Here is a 12599-nt window from a genome sequence, read left to right as displayed (position 1 = left end):
TCTATTATAATGGTTCTATTGTAATGACAGACGGCGCCAACATTAATCTACTGCGGTCATATTATCTCTAAAAATTAAAAGTCATCAATATGTTTGATTACAAATATCAAGCATTAATTATTATATTACAGATTTTTATACAGTAAAAATATCTCTATTCATTGACTAAATAATCTTGATAAAACAGTTTTGATATCATATCTTTTTAGAAACAAAGACATATTTTGCTTTATATATTAAATATTATTAAAAAGAATATTATTTTTTTAATAATGACGATATATTTAATATATATAAAATTATGTCATCATAATCACTCGATACGTTATAATCACAAGTATCATAATTTCTTTATTTTATTTTACATATTATATATTAAATAATCCTTTATATTTTACATTAGGTAACAATTTCTTTTTATATTGCATTTTTTAGTATAATGTCACCTTACCTTCCAGACATAAATCTTCGCTTTCTTTTTTACTATTGCGGTTTAGCAATACTACGAGTACCACGAGAATTATGTTGAATACAAGAAGTTTTGAAATGTGCCACATGCGCAAATGCAAAGCATATTACCCAAACGGCGATCAAACTCCGCCCTAGATAAAAACACCGCCTTCGACATGCGCCGAAGGGTCGTTTGCGACTGCACCGTTTCTTGTACTTCTATAATCTGATCGCGATTTAATCCGATCAAAGTGCTAAAATGCTGCTTGTGTAATTCGACGCGTCAGACTCGTTCACTCGTCGTGAAATATTAATTATACAAACAATTATTCGTGTAAATTGACAAGTCATCGAAAATAAGAAGCTATCGCGATGTCAGGTAAGCGTAGAAAATTATTAAAAAATTCTCTCATGTTACAAGTATCCCTCTGAATAAGTGAAAAAATCTTAATAAACTTTTTCTAAATTTACTTATTGAAATTTAAATAATCGCGTATTGTTGTCACAATAGATGTGTGGAAGCTAATATATTTAATGTCACATAATTTCAATTTAATCGAGTGAGTAATATGTTGATAGCATGGAACGCAACGCAAAATGCACCCTTAGATTTGAGTAGAAATGGGACTGCGTGGAAAACTGAAGTTAACGTTTTTAAATTTCAACGGTGTCTTCCTTGCCAAACTTGCGGTAAAAGTTTCGACAGACCTTCACTTTTAAAAAGACATTTGCGAACCCATACAGGTAAATTTTAAGAGAAAGTTGGTCTCTCATAATACTCTCTTCAGATTTTACTATTCTTAGAATAATAATAACCAATACTATTTACGGTAAACAATATTGACTATTATAATAATTAAAAATAATTTACATATTATACTTAATAATTTGTTTTTACACGTAATAATTTATTTCTAAAAAATAATGATATTTTTTCAAATAATAAAGAGATAATTGCATTCTGTTACTGAGAAAAATTTAAATAACAAAATTATTAAAAATTTTGTAAAGAAGAAAATATTGTATAACATATTTTTGAGAATTTTTTCGAATATTTTCTCAATTACAGTCAATATTATAAAATATATTACTTTAGGAGAGAAACCACACGGCTGCACAATATGTGGCAAAATGTTCAGCACCAGTAGTTCGTTAAATACTCACATTAGGATTCATACTGGTGAACGTCCTCACGAATGCCCGATGTGTGGGAAACGTTTTACCGCCTCGTCGAATTTGTATTATCATCGTATGACGCATTACAAGGTGCTTTTCCCTGTTGAAGAAGGAGAAATATTGCGCATTAGTAGTGTACAATTTAAAAAAGTAGACTATAACTTAACACATAAAATAAATTAAATAGACGTAATTTTTCTCAGGAGAAAATACAATATTTTCTATAGTCGCTCAATTACTCTGCAATAATTATAAATAGAAATTATTCGTAGATAAAAATACAAGATATATTGCAAAGACCGCAATATTTTATTTAATATGTAATATAATTTGAAACAGGAGAAGCCACATAAATGTAACGAGTGTGGACGATCTTTTCCAACTCCCGGTGATTTAAGGGCTCACGGATATTCTCATACTGGTAATTGGCCATTACGTTGTCCAGTGTGTAACAGAGGATTTTGCAAACTTGGTGCTTTACATCATCACATGAAATCACATGGTAACGTAACGAAAATTTTATGTTAATATAAGAATTTTATCCATTTATTATTCATTTGTTGATATTTTGAAAATAAATGTTTTAATATGATTTTTTTCTCAAATCTACAAAATCTCTCTAATTAAACTTAATTGATTGAAAATCCTGAAGAATATGCTTGTAAATATACATAGAATAATAAATAGGTAATATTTAGAAAAAATAAATTTCATAAATATCTGTATCAAGGATTAATTATTTTTGCATGTCACTGTCTTTATTACATACAAGTTATAATTTTTTATAATTTTTTGACCATACTAAAAAATGTTTTATCGCTTTTTTCTGACAGTTACAGAACTTATATTTTAGTTTGCAACGTCAAATATAATAATGAAAAATCAATTAAATGTCATATAAGTTTGTTTGATTATTTTCTAATTATGCAGCAAATTATATGTACACCTACAGTTTTCTAATTTAATATTGAATATCAAAATTAAAATCACATAAAGTGAAATAATACATATATATGTATATCAAATTCTTTCTTTACAGGCGATCACTCCTATCGTTATAATATCTACAATCAAAAGCCTCCCATGATCAATAATTTACGAATTTATGAACATCAACAGAGTTCTCATATGTCAAATAACAACACAACTGATTACATGAATGTGCACAATGGTATTGCAAACATAGAAATTATCAAGTTCGAAGGTGTCGATAACAATTACATGCAATTACCTACAATGTATCCATGGCCTTCCTGGATGCCATCACAATTTCAAAATTAATTGAATCGTGTTATACTTGTTCGCGCGACTATATGAACCAAAATTTTTATTTATTACAAATTGATAAAAAAGCTGTTAATGAAAAATATTATTTGTTAACATTTAATTAATATTTATTAACTGTATAGCCACATATAAGATAAAAATTAGAATATTATATACGAATATGAATAATGTTTTGCATCCTCCTTAATCTTCTTTTTTCCTTTCTGTGGTCCGCAAATATCTGTTTATCATTTTAAATACAGAAAGAGAAAAATATCTAATATTTGTTTTATTGTATATATTGAAAATTAAACATTTTGAAAAATTTAATTTATTAAAAAATTATTATATAAAAATTGTATCCATTATATCTACATATTTCGTACCTACACAATCGTATATAATATTCATGAAAGTATAGACTTAAAGAAGATTTTTACATGGAGAGTCTCTACAAGATCTTCAATCTTTTGTGTGACAATGCAATTCTCTAAATAGCTACATTAGCAACTTACACATTACGTTTAATAATTAGAAATGCGAGAATTTCAGAATAAATGTTTCTCTCTATTCCTTTACATTTTCATTTCCTGGGAACTAGTCAATATGTTGGAATTGTAACTTTCCTCGGGATTCCGTTAAAGATTGTCATAATTATAACATTTTCATACGACGATATTTGCTGCGCTATATCAAGTCGCTAATGTCCGTAATTAACTTTGCTAAGCTGTAGGGGAACGCAAAGTTGGGGGATGCACATCGTAGTATCTCACGAACCTTTGTAGCGTGTGCCTCGGTTTATTTATATTATTTATCTTCATCGACGCGAGCAATTCTGTGTAAAATAAATTGAAGTTACATCTTTCTCAGAATGCTAATAAAAAAATATAACGAGAAGTGAAGTCTCTGAGGAGTTAAAATTATATAGACTCGCGACTAATATCGATTTTAATCGTGTATACAAAAAAGATTACATTTATTTTTTAATTTCTCTAATAAAAGGAATTAATGTAGCAAAGGGAGAATGTGAAATTTTGCGCTGCTGTAACTTTACTTCCAAATATTGAAGCTTTATATCATATAATTATGCTTGTATTATTTTATTATATTTTCGTAATAAATTTCATAAAATTTCGCATTCTCTTTTTATTTTTTAACAATTGAAAACTTAATTTCAAGTCTTTCAAACTTTCAAGTTTCTTTACTCATTGGTGAACGTAGCGAATTAAAACTTTTAATAGTCTTTAGGATCTAATAATCTTAGAAAATATTACACAACTATTACAAAAATATTAGCAACATAATTGTTTAAATTTATATATAGCCAAATCACAAATAATCAAACTTGTTACGCAGAATATAAATTTTATTCCTTAAAAGTAAGAATTATTTTTGAATAAACAGGAGAATGTATTGATCAGCAGTTGCGTAAAAATGCAGTTATTATCTCTAAATTTTTTACTATACACCATAAGTGGTTTGTGGCGACCGATCGAATGGACATCGAAATGCTCCAAATACTTGTATGGACTGTATACTTTCACAATGATGTACTTATTGATTTTTTCGGTGATAATTCAGTTGATGGATATCATTCTCGTTATTGATAATGTCGACGATTTTACTACGACTTCTTTATTATTTCTTTCGGATATCGCTTGCTTTTGCAAAGCGACTACTATCATAATTCGGCGCGATAAAATTATTAATTTGATCAAAACATTGCAAGAGAAACCGTGCAAACCTAGTAGCGAAGAGGAGATTAATATCCAGATGGAATACGATAATTTAATCAGGTATCCAATATATCCAGACACAACCTTTGACAATACAAATCTTGCGCTCGATAAATAAATAGTTTGATTAAGCAGGATTATAATTATTAATTTACAATATTTCATATATCAATTAAATACATTTTACAGAATTAAGTAAAGGAAACAATTTAATTTAAGAGTGCTAATCAATCAAAATAATCCACACTTATACATACATATTTTCAAACATAAAACATATAATGTATAATTTTAAATATTATAAGCTTTCGTTAAAACTGCGGCTTATCTGTAATAAAATAATAAAGATATAGATGTGAATAATTGTTGTATTTGTAGCAACTATGTGTTTGCGAATATAAACTTCTGATACAAAGATTGCCCAAAAGAGATATTGTGGCATTTCTTTAATCAATTGTATTTACGATTATTTGTTAAATTGTTTAATGTTACATAATTGATTGATTATTTTGATCTATGTATGCAGAACATATTCCATAAATTATTCGTTACTGGCATCGTTTTCTTGCACTGGTGTCACGATAGGAGAGATATTTGCCACTTTACAAGGCGAATTGCCTTATAGAGGATGGGTGCCTTACGACGTTCACTCTTCGCTCGTTTTATTCTGGATTACATCCATTCAAGAGATACTCGCTATAATTGTTGGCACGATCATGAATGTTGCTACGGAAACCTTGATATTAGGATTTTGCTTGCAAATATGTTCGCAACTTGAAATTCTCAAGCATCGTTTTCGAATAGCGATCAAATCTGATGAGGAGGAAGAGAGTCCTTCGAAAAATGTATTGTACAAGAAAAGCAGATTTTCAGAACACATTCGCTATCACCTGTGCATAATCAGGTGAGTCGTACAGATGGAAAAGTTAGTTTTATATAATATCTTTACCCAGATAGCACAAGCTATTTGAAAAGAATTCATTTATATGTCACCAATTTTGAGTCCCTTTTCAAATACATATACAATGCATTTGATAAAATGAATTGTATATATGTATTTAAAAAGGGACTCAAAATTGGTGACATACAAATGAATTCTTTTTGAATAGCTTGTGCTATCTGGGTAGTTTATAAAATTTATGTCAAAATCTTTATTTCTATTCTGAATTTTTTGGATGTTTCGTTTCCCACCGGAAATAGCAGAAAATTATGCACAGTTTATATACAATTTTTATTATTATTAATACACGTATATTATTGACAGATTTGCTGAAACTTTCAATGAAATATTCAACCAAGTACTCTTTATGCAATTCTCCGCCAGCATATTAGTATTGTGTACAAGTCTTTATTATCTGTCATCTCATATAACATTTGAGGACTTTGTGAAATTAGCTGTCTACACACTTTGCATGTTCGTCCAGATTTTTGTTTACTGCTGGGCTGGAAACGAAGTTATACTCAAAGTAAATCATAACTTATAAAAAAAACGTATTCAGAAACAAAAAAGAACAATGTTACAACAGAATGATATAATTTAATTATAGTATAATTATATAATATATATTAATCTTTCTTATTTGTGCAGAGTACTGGATTGAGCGAGGCAATGTATGAAATAAATTGGACATCAGTAACAGTCAGCGAACAAAAAGATCTGTTGATAATAATGAAACGTTGCACAAAACCTATCAAATTCACCAGCACTTTTTTAGTGACCCTGTCTCTGGAATCTTACACTAATGTCAGTATTGTAATACATATTTTTTTCTCCGACAGTGCTTATGAATATATAATGCCTACGATTATTCATATACTAAAATATTTTATTTTATTTTATAGATTCTCAGAACGTCTTACTCTGCGTTTAACGTTTTGCAGCAATCTTAAAATGCAAATTATATTGTTTGATTCATAATACACAATATATGATCATTTCCCATGAATAAATCTCACATTTGTCATAATCATTTGTCAACTTATTACGGAATTATTATCCATAAAGAAAATATAAAAATCGAAATAATATATATGTATTGTATATATTAAATAATGCACAATATTTTGAAAACAATTATTAATCGATTCACATATGTAACTAATTATATCTATTTTAATAATAATCTATTATTTACTGATTAAAATTTTAATTTAATGAAAAATATAAAAACATTTTCATTCAACTGAAAATTATAGTGAGCAAGACTTCTATATTTATATTATTAAAGAAAAATCATATAACTCCGTAATTATATTTAAATTCGTTGCGTTTTTAATTATATTAATGAATAATTATATTAATTATATATAATATAATTGTATATATTATAGTATATTTATTTTTATAATTTTAATTATATATATTATAATAATATTAATTATATATAGTAATATCAATATTTTAATATTATTATATTATATATATATATGTGTGTGTAAATATATAATTAATATGTATAATACAATTATATTAATTATAATAATGTATGTAAATAATTTATACATATATACGCATATATATATATATATATATAATATATATATATATATATATATATATATATATATATACAATATATATATTACAATTAATTAATGAAAGGCTCGTATAAATTAACAAAATTAAACAAATCAAATATAGTAGGCCAACTGAACGAGCAAATAAATAAGGTGTAAAAATTTATTAATAGTTAAATAATTAAATTAACATTCCGTTACAGAATCGATATAAATTGTAAACGTTTCGACTGCACTACAGTCTTTATCAATACATAAAAGTTAAATATTAAAATACAAAGTTAAATGTTAAAAATACAAAGTTAGTTAAATATTAAAATATAAAATTAAAACGATTCTTCGCTGTTGACCAATAGATATGCAAGGCGATTGGTCTGAGATGCCAAGTTATGCGACATTTAAACATGATTATCGTTTTAACAAGTCCTTTTTCCCGATATTTCAAGTGTGTGTTGCGAAGTCTGAATAACAAATGTCTACATTGTTGACATTTGTTATTCAGACTTCGCAACACACACTTGAAATATCGGGAAAAAGGACTTGTTAAAACGATAATCATGTTTAAATGTCGCATAACTTGGCATCTCAGACCAATCGCCTTGCATATCTATTGGTCAACAGCGAAGAATCGTTTTAATTTTATATTTTAATATTTAACTAACTTTGTATTTTTAACATTTAACTTTGTATTTTAATATTTAACTTTTATGTATTGATATAAAGACTGTAGTGCAGTCGAAACGTTTACAATTTATATCGATTCTGTAACGGAATGTTAATTTAATTATTTAACTATTAATAAATTTTTACACCTTATTTATTTGCTCGTTCAGTTGGCCTACTATATTTGATTTGTTTAATTTTTATATATATTACACTTTGACACAACTATATAATTTTTTGAATATGAATTATAGTCTTCTCTTACTTTGATTATGTTTTGTTTTACTTGATTAATCGATTTTTATAGTTTATGAAATTTCGCACAGTGCAAACTCACAATGAAATACATAAAATTCTGAGAATAATTTGGATCACGATTTATAGAAACTCATTTATAGAAACTTTCTTATATTTACATATATTCTTCTTACAGTTCTCTAATAGTTCGTCGACTTTTAAGAGTTTCTTCGTCTTTTCTCGTCAATTTTTCATTCACTAATAGAGAGACAACGCGCGCGGTACTTTCGATTTAAAATGGAGAACGCACTCTAGAGTCATGATGCACGAATATTTAGATGGGATGCGAATGCCTAAAATATTCATCTTGATACTTGACGCTACAAGATTTTGACCGACCAATCAGGAAGGAACGTTCTTCGTTCTGATTGGTCGGTCCAAGTTCTCAGTGCTTACGTAAGCATTGCAGTGCAACTTCACGTGATTTCATGTTCCAAGGTGTTTATGATTTTAGACATGTGTTCTGAACAGCTGATACGCCGAATGCATAATTACAGTAATTAAGGCTAATGAATTTTTCTGAAAGAGTTGAATTAAAAAATTGATCTATTTATGTTAAAATTGTATAACAATTTTATACTTTGCATACTTATACAAATTTAAATTAAAATGACTGCGTAAGAGAGTCGCCAAAAAATATACAAAAATCAATAATAATGTTTTTCTGTAAGTATAATAATGTTTTTGTACCTTCTAATTAAAATTTGAATGCAATCTAATATAATTGCTAAGCTAACTGCATGCAACATATAACTCATGACATATATAACTAAATATATATAAAAGTATAGTACATAATATAATAATATATATGTATACACATGTATATATTTCATGTAATCAAGAAATCTTTCTATAGATTTATTATGTAAATGCCACTTTTAAATATAATACTTTATCTCATCTTAATTTTTATTATAAATTAAAATTTGAATATTTATATGCATATATGTATGTATATATAATCTTTAATATATAAATATGCATATTTACAGGTCAAACATTAGAAGAAGAAAAAGAATGAGATTCGATTGTATCTCAAAAAGATAGAGGATATAAATCAGATATCAATTCAGTCAAAAAATATTCAATATGAAGATGAGCCAAAGGAATAACAAACCTAAGGAATCTGCTTCTATTATCATAGCAAGTAATTTAGACAGTCAATATGTTTTTATCTGATCTATGAGAAAAGTCGAGAATAAATGCAACATTGTATTTAATGATAAAATCAATCTCTTAACAAATATATATTAGATGAAACATATTTATGAATGAATCTTGATTTAAATTTAAAATGAATTTAATTTATTAGATGTAATTATCAACATAAAATCAAGATGCAACTGATAAAGAACTTCGAAGAACTAAAAATTGCAATATATTTAATAATAATTTGAAGAAGGATACAAAATCATAATATTAAGCTATTTTTCTATGAATTTAAAAAAGTCATAAACGTGATTCAAACAAGACAAATTTAAAAGAGTTTTATTTTTTAAATTAAAAATGTGTTTACATTTATTAGAATATAAAAAATCATTGAAAGAGACAACTGTGCAAGAATATTTGTTGAGGCAACCTTTAATCTGCTTTTATAAATTTTTTATAATTTATCCCACAAATTTTACAGATTACTAATAATTATTGGAGAATTAGTTATAAGTACTGATCCTTCAATAATTATTAGTAATCTTTCTGTATAATTTGGAGTGAATTATATGATGCATAATTAAAATAAACTAATATAAGTATATTGATCTAATTTTTAAGTTAATATTTTATAATTTTATATTAATATTGAATATTATTACAGAAATGTGTTGCCCAAATGCTGCCAAAGATGCATTAGCATTAACGAAGCAATATAAATCTTGAATGCAAATTAGAAGTGAAGACGGATTATTTTAACGGAAGCTTTCTTAAAACGACAAATGTTGAAGAGGCCAATTTTCCTGAGAGTCATCGTAAAACTCGTGGAAAAATGATACGATCACCGACAAAAGGTCAAATGGAAATATCTCGTAAAATGAGTCAGTGCACGGAAATTTACAATCGTACAATTTCCTGGAATATAAGAGTTTCTCTCGTTATCAGTATTGCGTGTAAAATATGACAATACTGTGTCGTTTTTTTTTTTTTTTGTAATTTTCGCGATTGATTTGCTCAGCTAGCGATATAATAAGACCATCTTCGAGATTTGTTAATAACGCGGACATTTAATTTTTAATTATATAAACAGAAATAATCATATATAAAAACTTTATATCCTTAATATGCACTTGGTCAATTTTTTTTTATCTTACAATTAGACCACGTGCCACTTTCTAATATATAATAAAGACGGATTAAGCACCGTGAAAAATAGATGTGTAAACATTTATAAATATAATTCTCTAAATGATTCAATTACCACAGATAAAAGCGTGAAAGCTATTTTTTATACTATATATAATTTGTATAATTGTCTTTTACATTAAATGCTTAATTTGGATAGAGTAAAAAATAATATTAATGATAATATAAATCAAATTCTTTAGAGATAATATGATGTAAAAGATAAAAGAATAGATTAAAAGATTGATTAGACAGAAAAGGAGAAGCAAATAATTTAAAATTCTATTAAAATATGAACGTTTATTTGTGAATATGTACAAAACAACAGCATCAAATATCAATAGTGCAATAAGAGATGTGTCAATCTACATTTTTAATATAATTTTCACTATATTACGCTTTCTCCTTTTTATATATCTTTTAATCTGCTTTGATATTTTATTTTTTAGATCGCGTATTTTAATGAATCTGTTTTAACGTGGTCATAAATTAAATGTTATTTCATATTGACAAATAAGCATTTAATATATCTCATTAATTATGAAAGTCACTCGTAAAATAACTTACACATATTATCTACGATATGCTCTAATAATTGAATTATTTAGAGAACTATATAAATGTATTTTTAATTACACGTTGGTCTGTCCAATTATTGTATCAGAAAAACTCATATCAACAGATCTGACCACGGCCTTGAAGAATGCGCATGGTACGCATATTGACGATTGTGCACACGTCGCACGGCTTGTCGCACGTAATGCTTGTCAAGCCACTCTGAACCGAGCCCAGGTGTGGGGAATGATCAATAAATTCGAAGACGCGACGTCGTACTGGCAAGTAAGCATTCCGCAGCGTTATCTGGAAGTTCTCTAAGCGAAAAGACAAGTCAAAGAGACCAAGATGCCGGGACCAGGATGCGACAAAGGTACTTATAAATTTTTAATCAATATTAATAGATAATTTGATAATAACATGAGATTTCCTCTCAATTGTTACTAATAGCTTATAGAAGAATTTTACTGATATATAAAATAAGTAGAAAATAAATGAAAAATAAGAGTAGAAAAAAAGATCTGTCTTTTTATGAAGCAATCAATTTCTAATTATATTATTTCGACAATGTATAGTCAATGTATTATTGCGCAATTTTTGAAATTTATATGCGGTTTGTAAATAATTTTTTCTGATGAATTGTATTATGCAACATCTAGTTTCGTATGACATCGTAATATTTATACAATATTTGTATTTATTATAGACAAGTGCAAGGATTGCAAATGCGGTAGCAACTGCCCGTGTAGCGCCTCCGAATGTAAAGGTAATATTAAAAATTAGTTCAATCATTTGCTCGATTACGCAATGTATTAATTGTTCATCGTTATCTATATATATATATATATATATAAACTTCGACGCGGCTCTCGGTCATTTCGATAATTGTACATAATAAAATGAATAACGATTTCTCGGAATACTAATGTACTATTTTCCTGCTTACATATATTTTGTCTTTTTTTTCTCAGTCAACTTGATTTTCACAATTTTAAGATTTATGTAATTTATGTTTATTTAAATTACGCAGTAATATTTTTATTTTTAATTTCACTAAAAATGAAAATATTTTGGAGAATAGTCGATATTGTAAAAGTTTTATTTTAAATAATTATTTAAAAATGATCTATTTTATCAATTTTACACGTCCTCCCTTTTTAACAAAAAAAGTATATATAAAGAAATTACACAGATAAACAACTATATATATATATATATTCTATATATATATTCTATATATGTATATATTCTTTTAGAAAGAATTTATATATATATCTATATATATATTCTTTATCTTTTTACAGACCAATGTGGCTGCAAGACAAGCGGACAATGCACGTGCAAATAATCTACTTGCACTTAATTAATAATTAAAAAAATACCATATGTAATAATCTATATTAAAAAATGATAAACTCGTAATATGTTAAAGTAAATCCAATATGTAGATAAAATTGGGAGTGCTTTAATATTATTAAAGTATGATTTTATGCTTTATAAAATTTATATATAATATAAATTTTTCACCTTTTGATGAATCGTTAATAAGTTAATAAAATTCATAGAATTTAAATAATTTTATTTTATTATACCACAAATATA

At 26.5% G+C, this 12599-nt stretch overlaps 3 protein-coding genes and 1 long non-coding RNA gene across 5 annotated transcripts in view; 3 read left to right on the top strand and 1 right to left on the bottom strand.

Moving 5' to 3' along the window:
* LOC114930005 (organic cation transporter protein) overlaps positions 1-12599 on the bottom strand; it is a 41358-nt gene that overhangs the window by 27417 nt on the left and 1342 nt on the right. The window contains exon 2 of one of the 2 annotated variants that reach the window (XM_029301742.2): positions 1615-1726. The gene's annotated coding sequence lies outside the window, so the exon portion shown is untranslated. Of the gene's footprint in view, positions 1-1541; positions 1590-1614; positions 1727-12599 lie in introns of those variants that run through there. The other variant, XM_029301743.2, reaches the window with a different exon arrangement.
* Positions 884-3119, top strand: LOC114930011 (uncharacterized). Its single transcript, XM_029301754.2, has 4 exons — positions 884-1194; positions 1547-1716; positions 1966-2128; positions 2666-3119. Exons 1-4 carry the CDS (start codon positions 1020-1022, stop codon positions 2905-2907), a joined length of 750 nt encoding a protein of 249 aa, XP_029157587.1. The 5' UTR covers positions 884-1019; the 3' UTR covers positions 2908-3119.
* LOC114930009 (odorant receptor Or1-like) lies at positions 4082-6595 on the top strand. The gene is made up of 5 exons (XM_029301752.2): positions 4082-4688; positions 5155-5532; positions 5893-6094; positions 6217-6372; positions 6471-6595. Exons 1-5 carry the CDS (start codon positions 4327-4329, stop codon positions 6516-6518), a joined length of 1146 nt encoding a protein of 381 aa, XP_029157585.1. The 5' UTR covers positions 4082-4326; the 3' UTR covers positions 6519-6595.
* LOC114930015 (uncharacterized) lies at positions 8575-12573 on the top strand. Its single transcript, XR_003819361.2, has 6 exons — positions 8575-8771; positions 9101-9255; positions 9922-10111; positions 11125-11370; positions 11704-11763; positions 12302-12573. It is a non-coding gene; the product is annotated as an uncharacterized LOC114930015 (long non-coding RNA).

Source organism: Nylanderia fulva, unplaced genomic scaffold (genome assembly GCF_048542155.1).
Source record: "Nylanderia fulva isolate GAGA-0341 unplaced genomic scaffold, ASM4854215v1 Scaffold9, whole genome shotgun sequence".
Lineage (NCBI taxonomy): Eukaryota > Metazoa > Arthropoda > Insecta > Hymenoptera > Formicidae > Nylanderia > Nylanderia fulva.
The sequence above is the reverse complement of the archived record's forward strand: the minus strand, read 5'-3'. Positions and strand labels throughout refer to the sequence as shown.

Excerpts from the sequence above, each read along its gene's own strand:
- LOC114930011 (XM_029301754.2), top strand. The coding sequence starts at position 1,020 with ATGTTGATAGCATGGAACGCAACGCAAAATGCACCCTTAGATTTGAGT. Across the intron at positions 1,195-1,546 it reads ACATTTGCGAACCCATACAG|GAGAGAAACCACACGGCTGC; the intron begins GTAAATTTTAAG and ends ATATTACTTTAG. Across the intron at positions 2,129-2,665 it reads TCATCACATGAAATCACATG|GCGATCACTCCTATCGTTAT; the intron begins GTAACGTAACGA and ends CTTTCTTTACAG.
- LOC114930009 (XM_029301752.2), top strand. The coding sequence starts at position 4,327 with ATGCAGTTATTATCTCTAAATTTTTTACTATACACCATAAGTGGTTTG. Across the intron at positions 4,689-5,154 it reads GAATACGATAATTTAATCAG|AACATATTCCATAAATTATT; the intron begins GTATCCAATATA and ends CTATGTATGCAG. Across the intron at positions 5,533-5,892 it reads TATCACCTGTGCATAATCAG|ATTTGCTGAAACTTTCAATG; the intron begins GTGAGTCGTACA and ends TATTATTGACAG.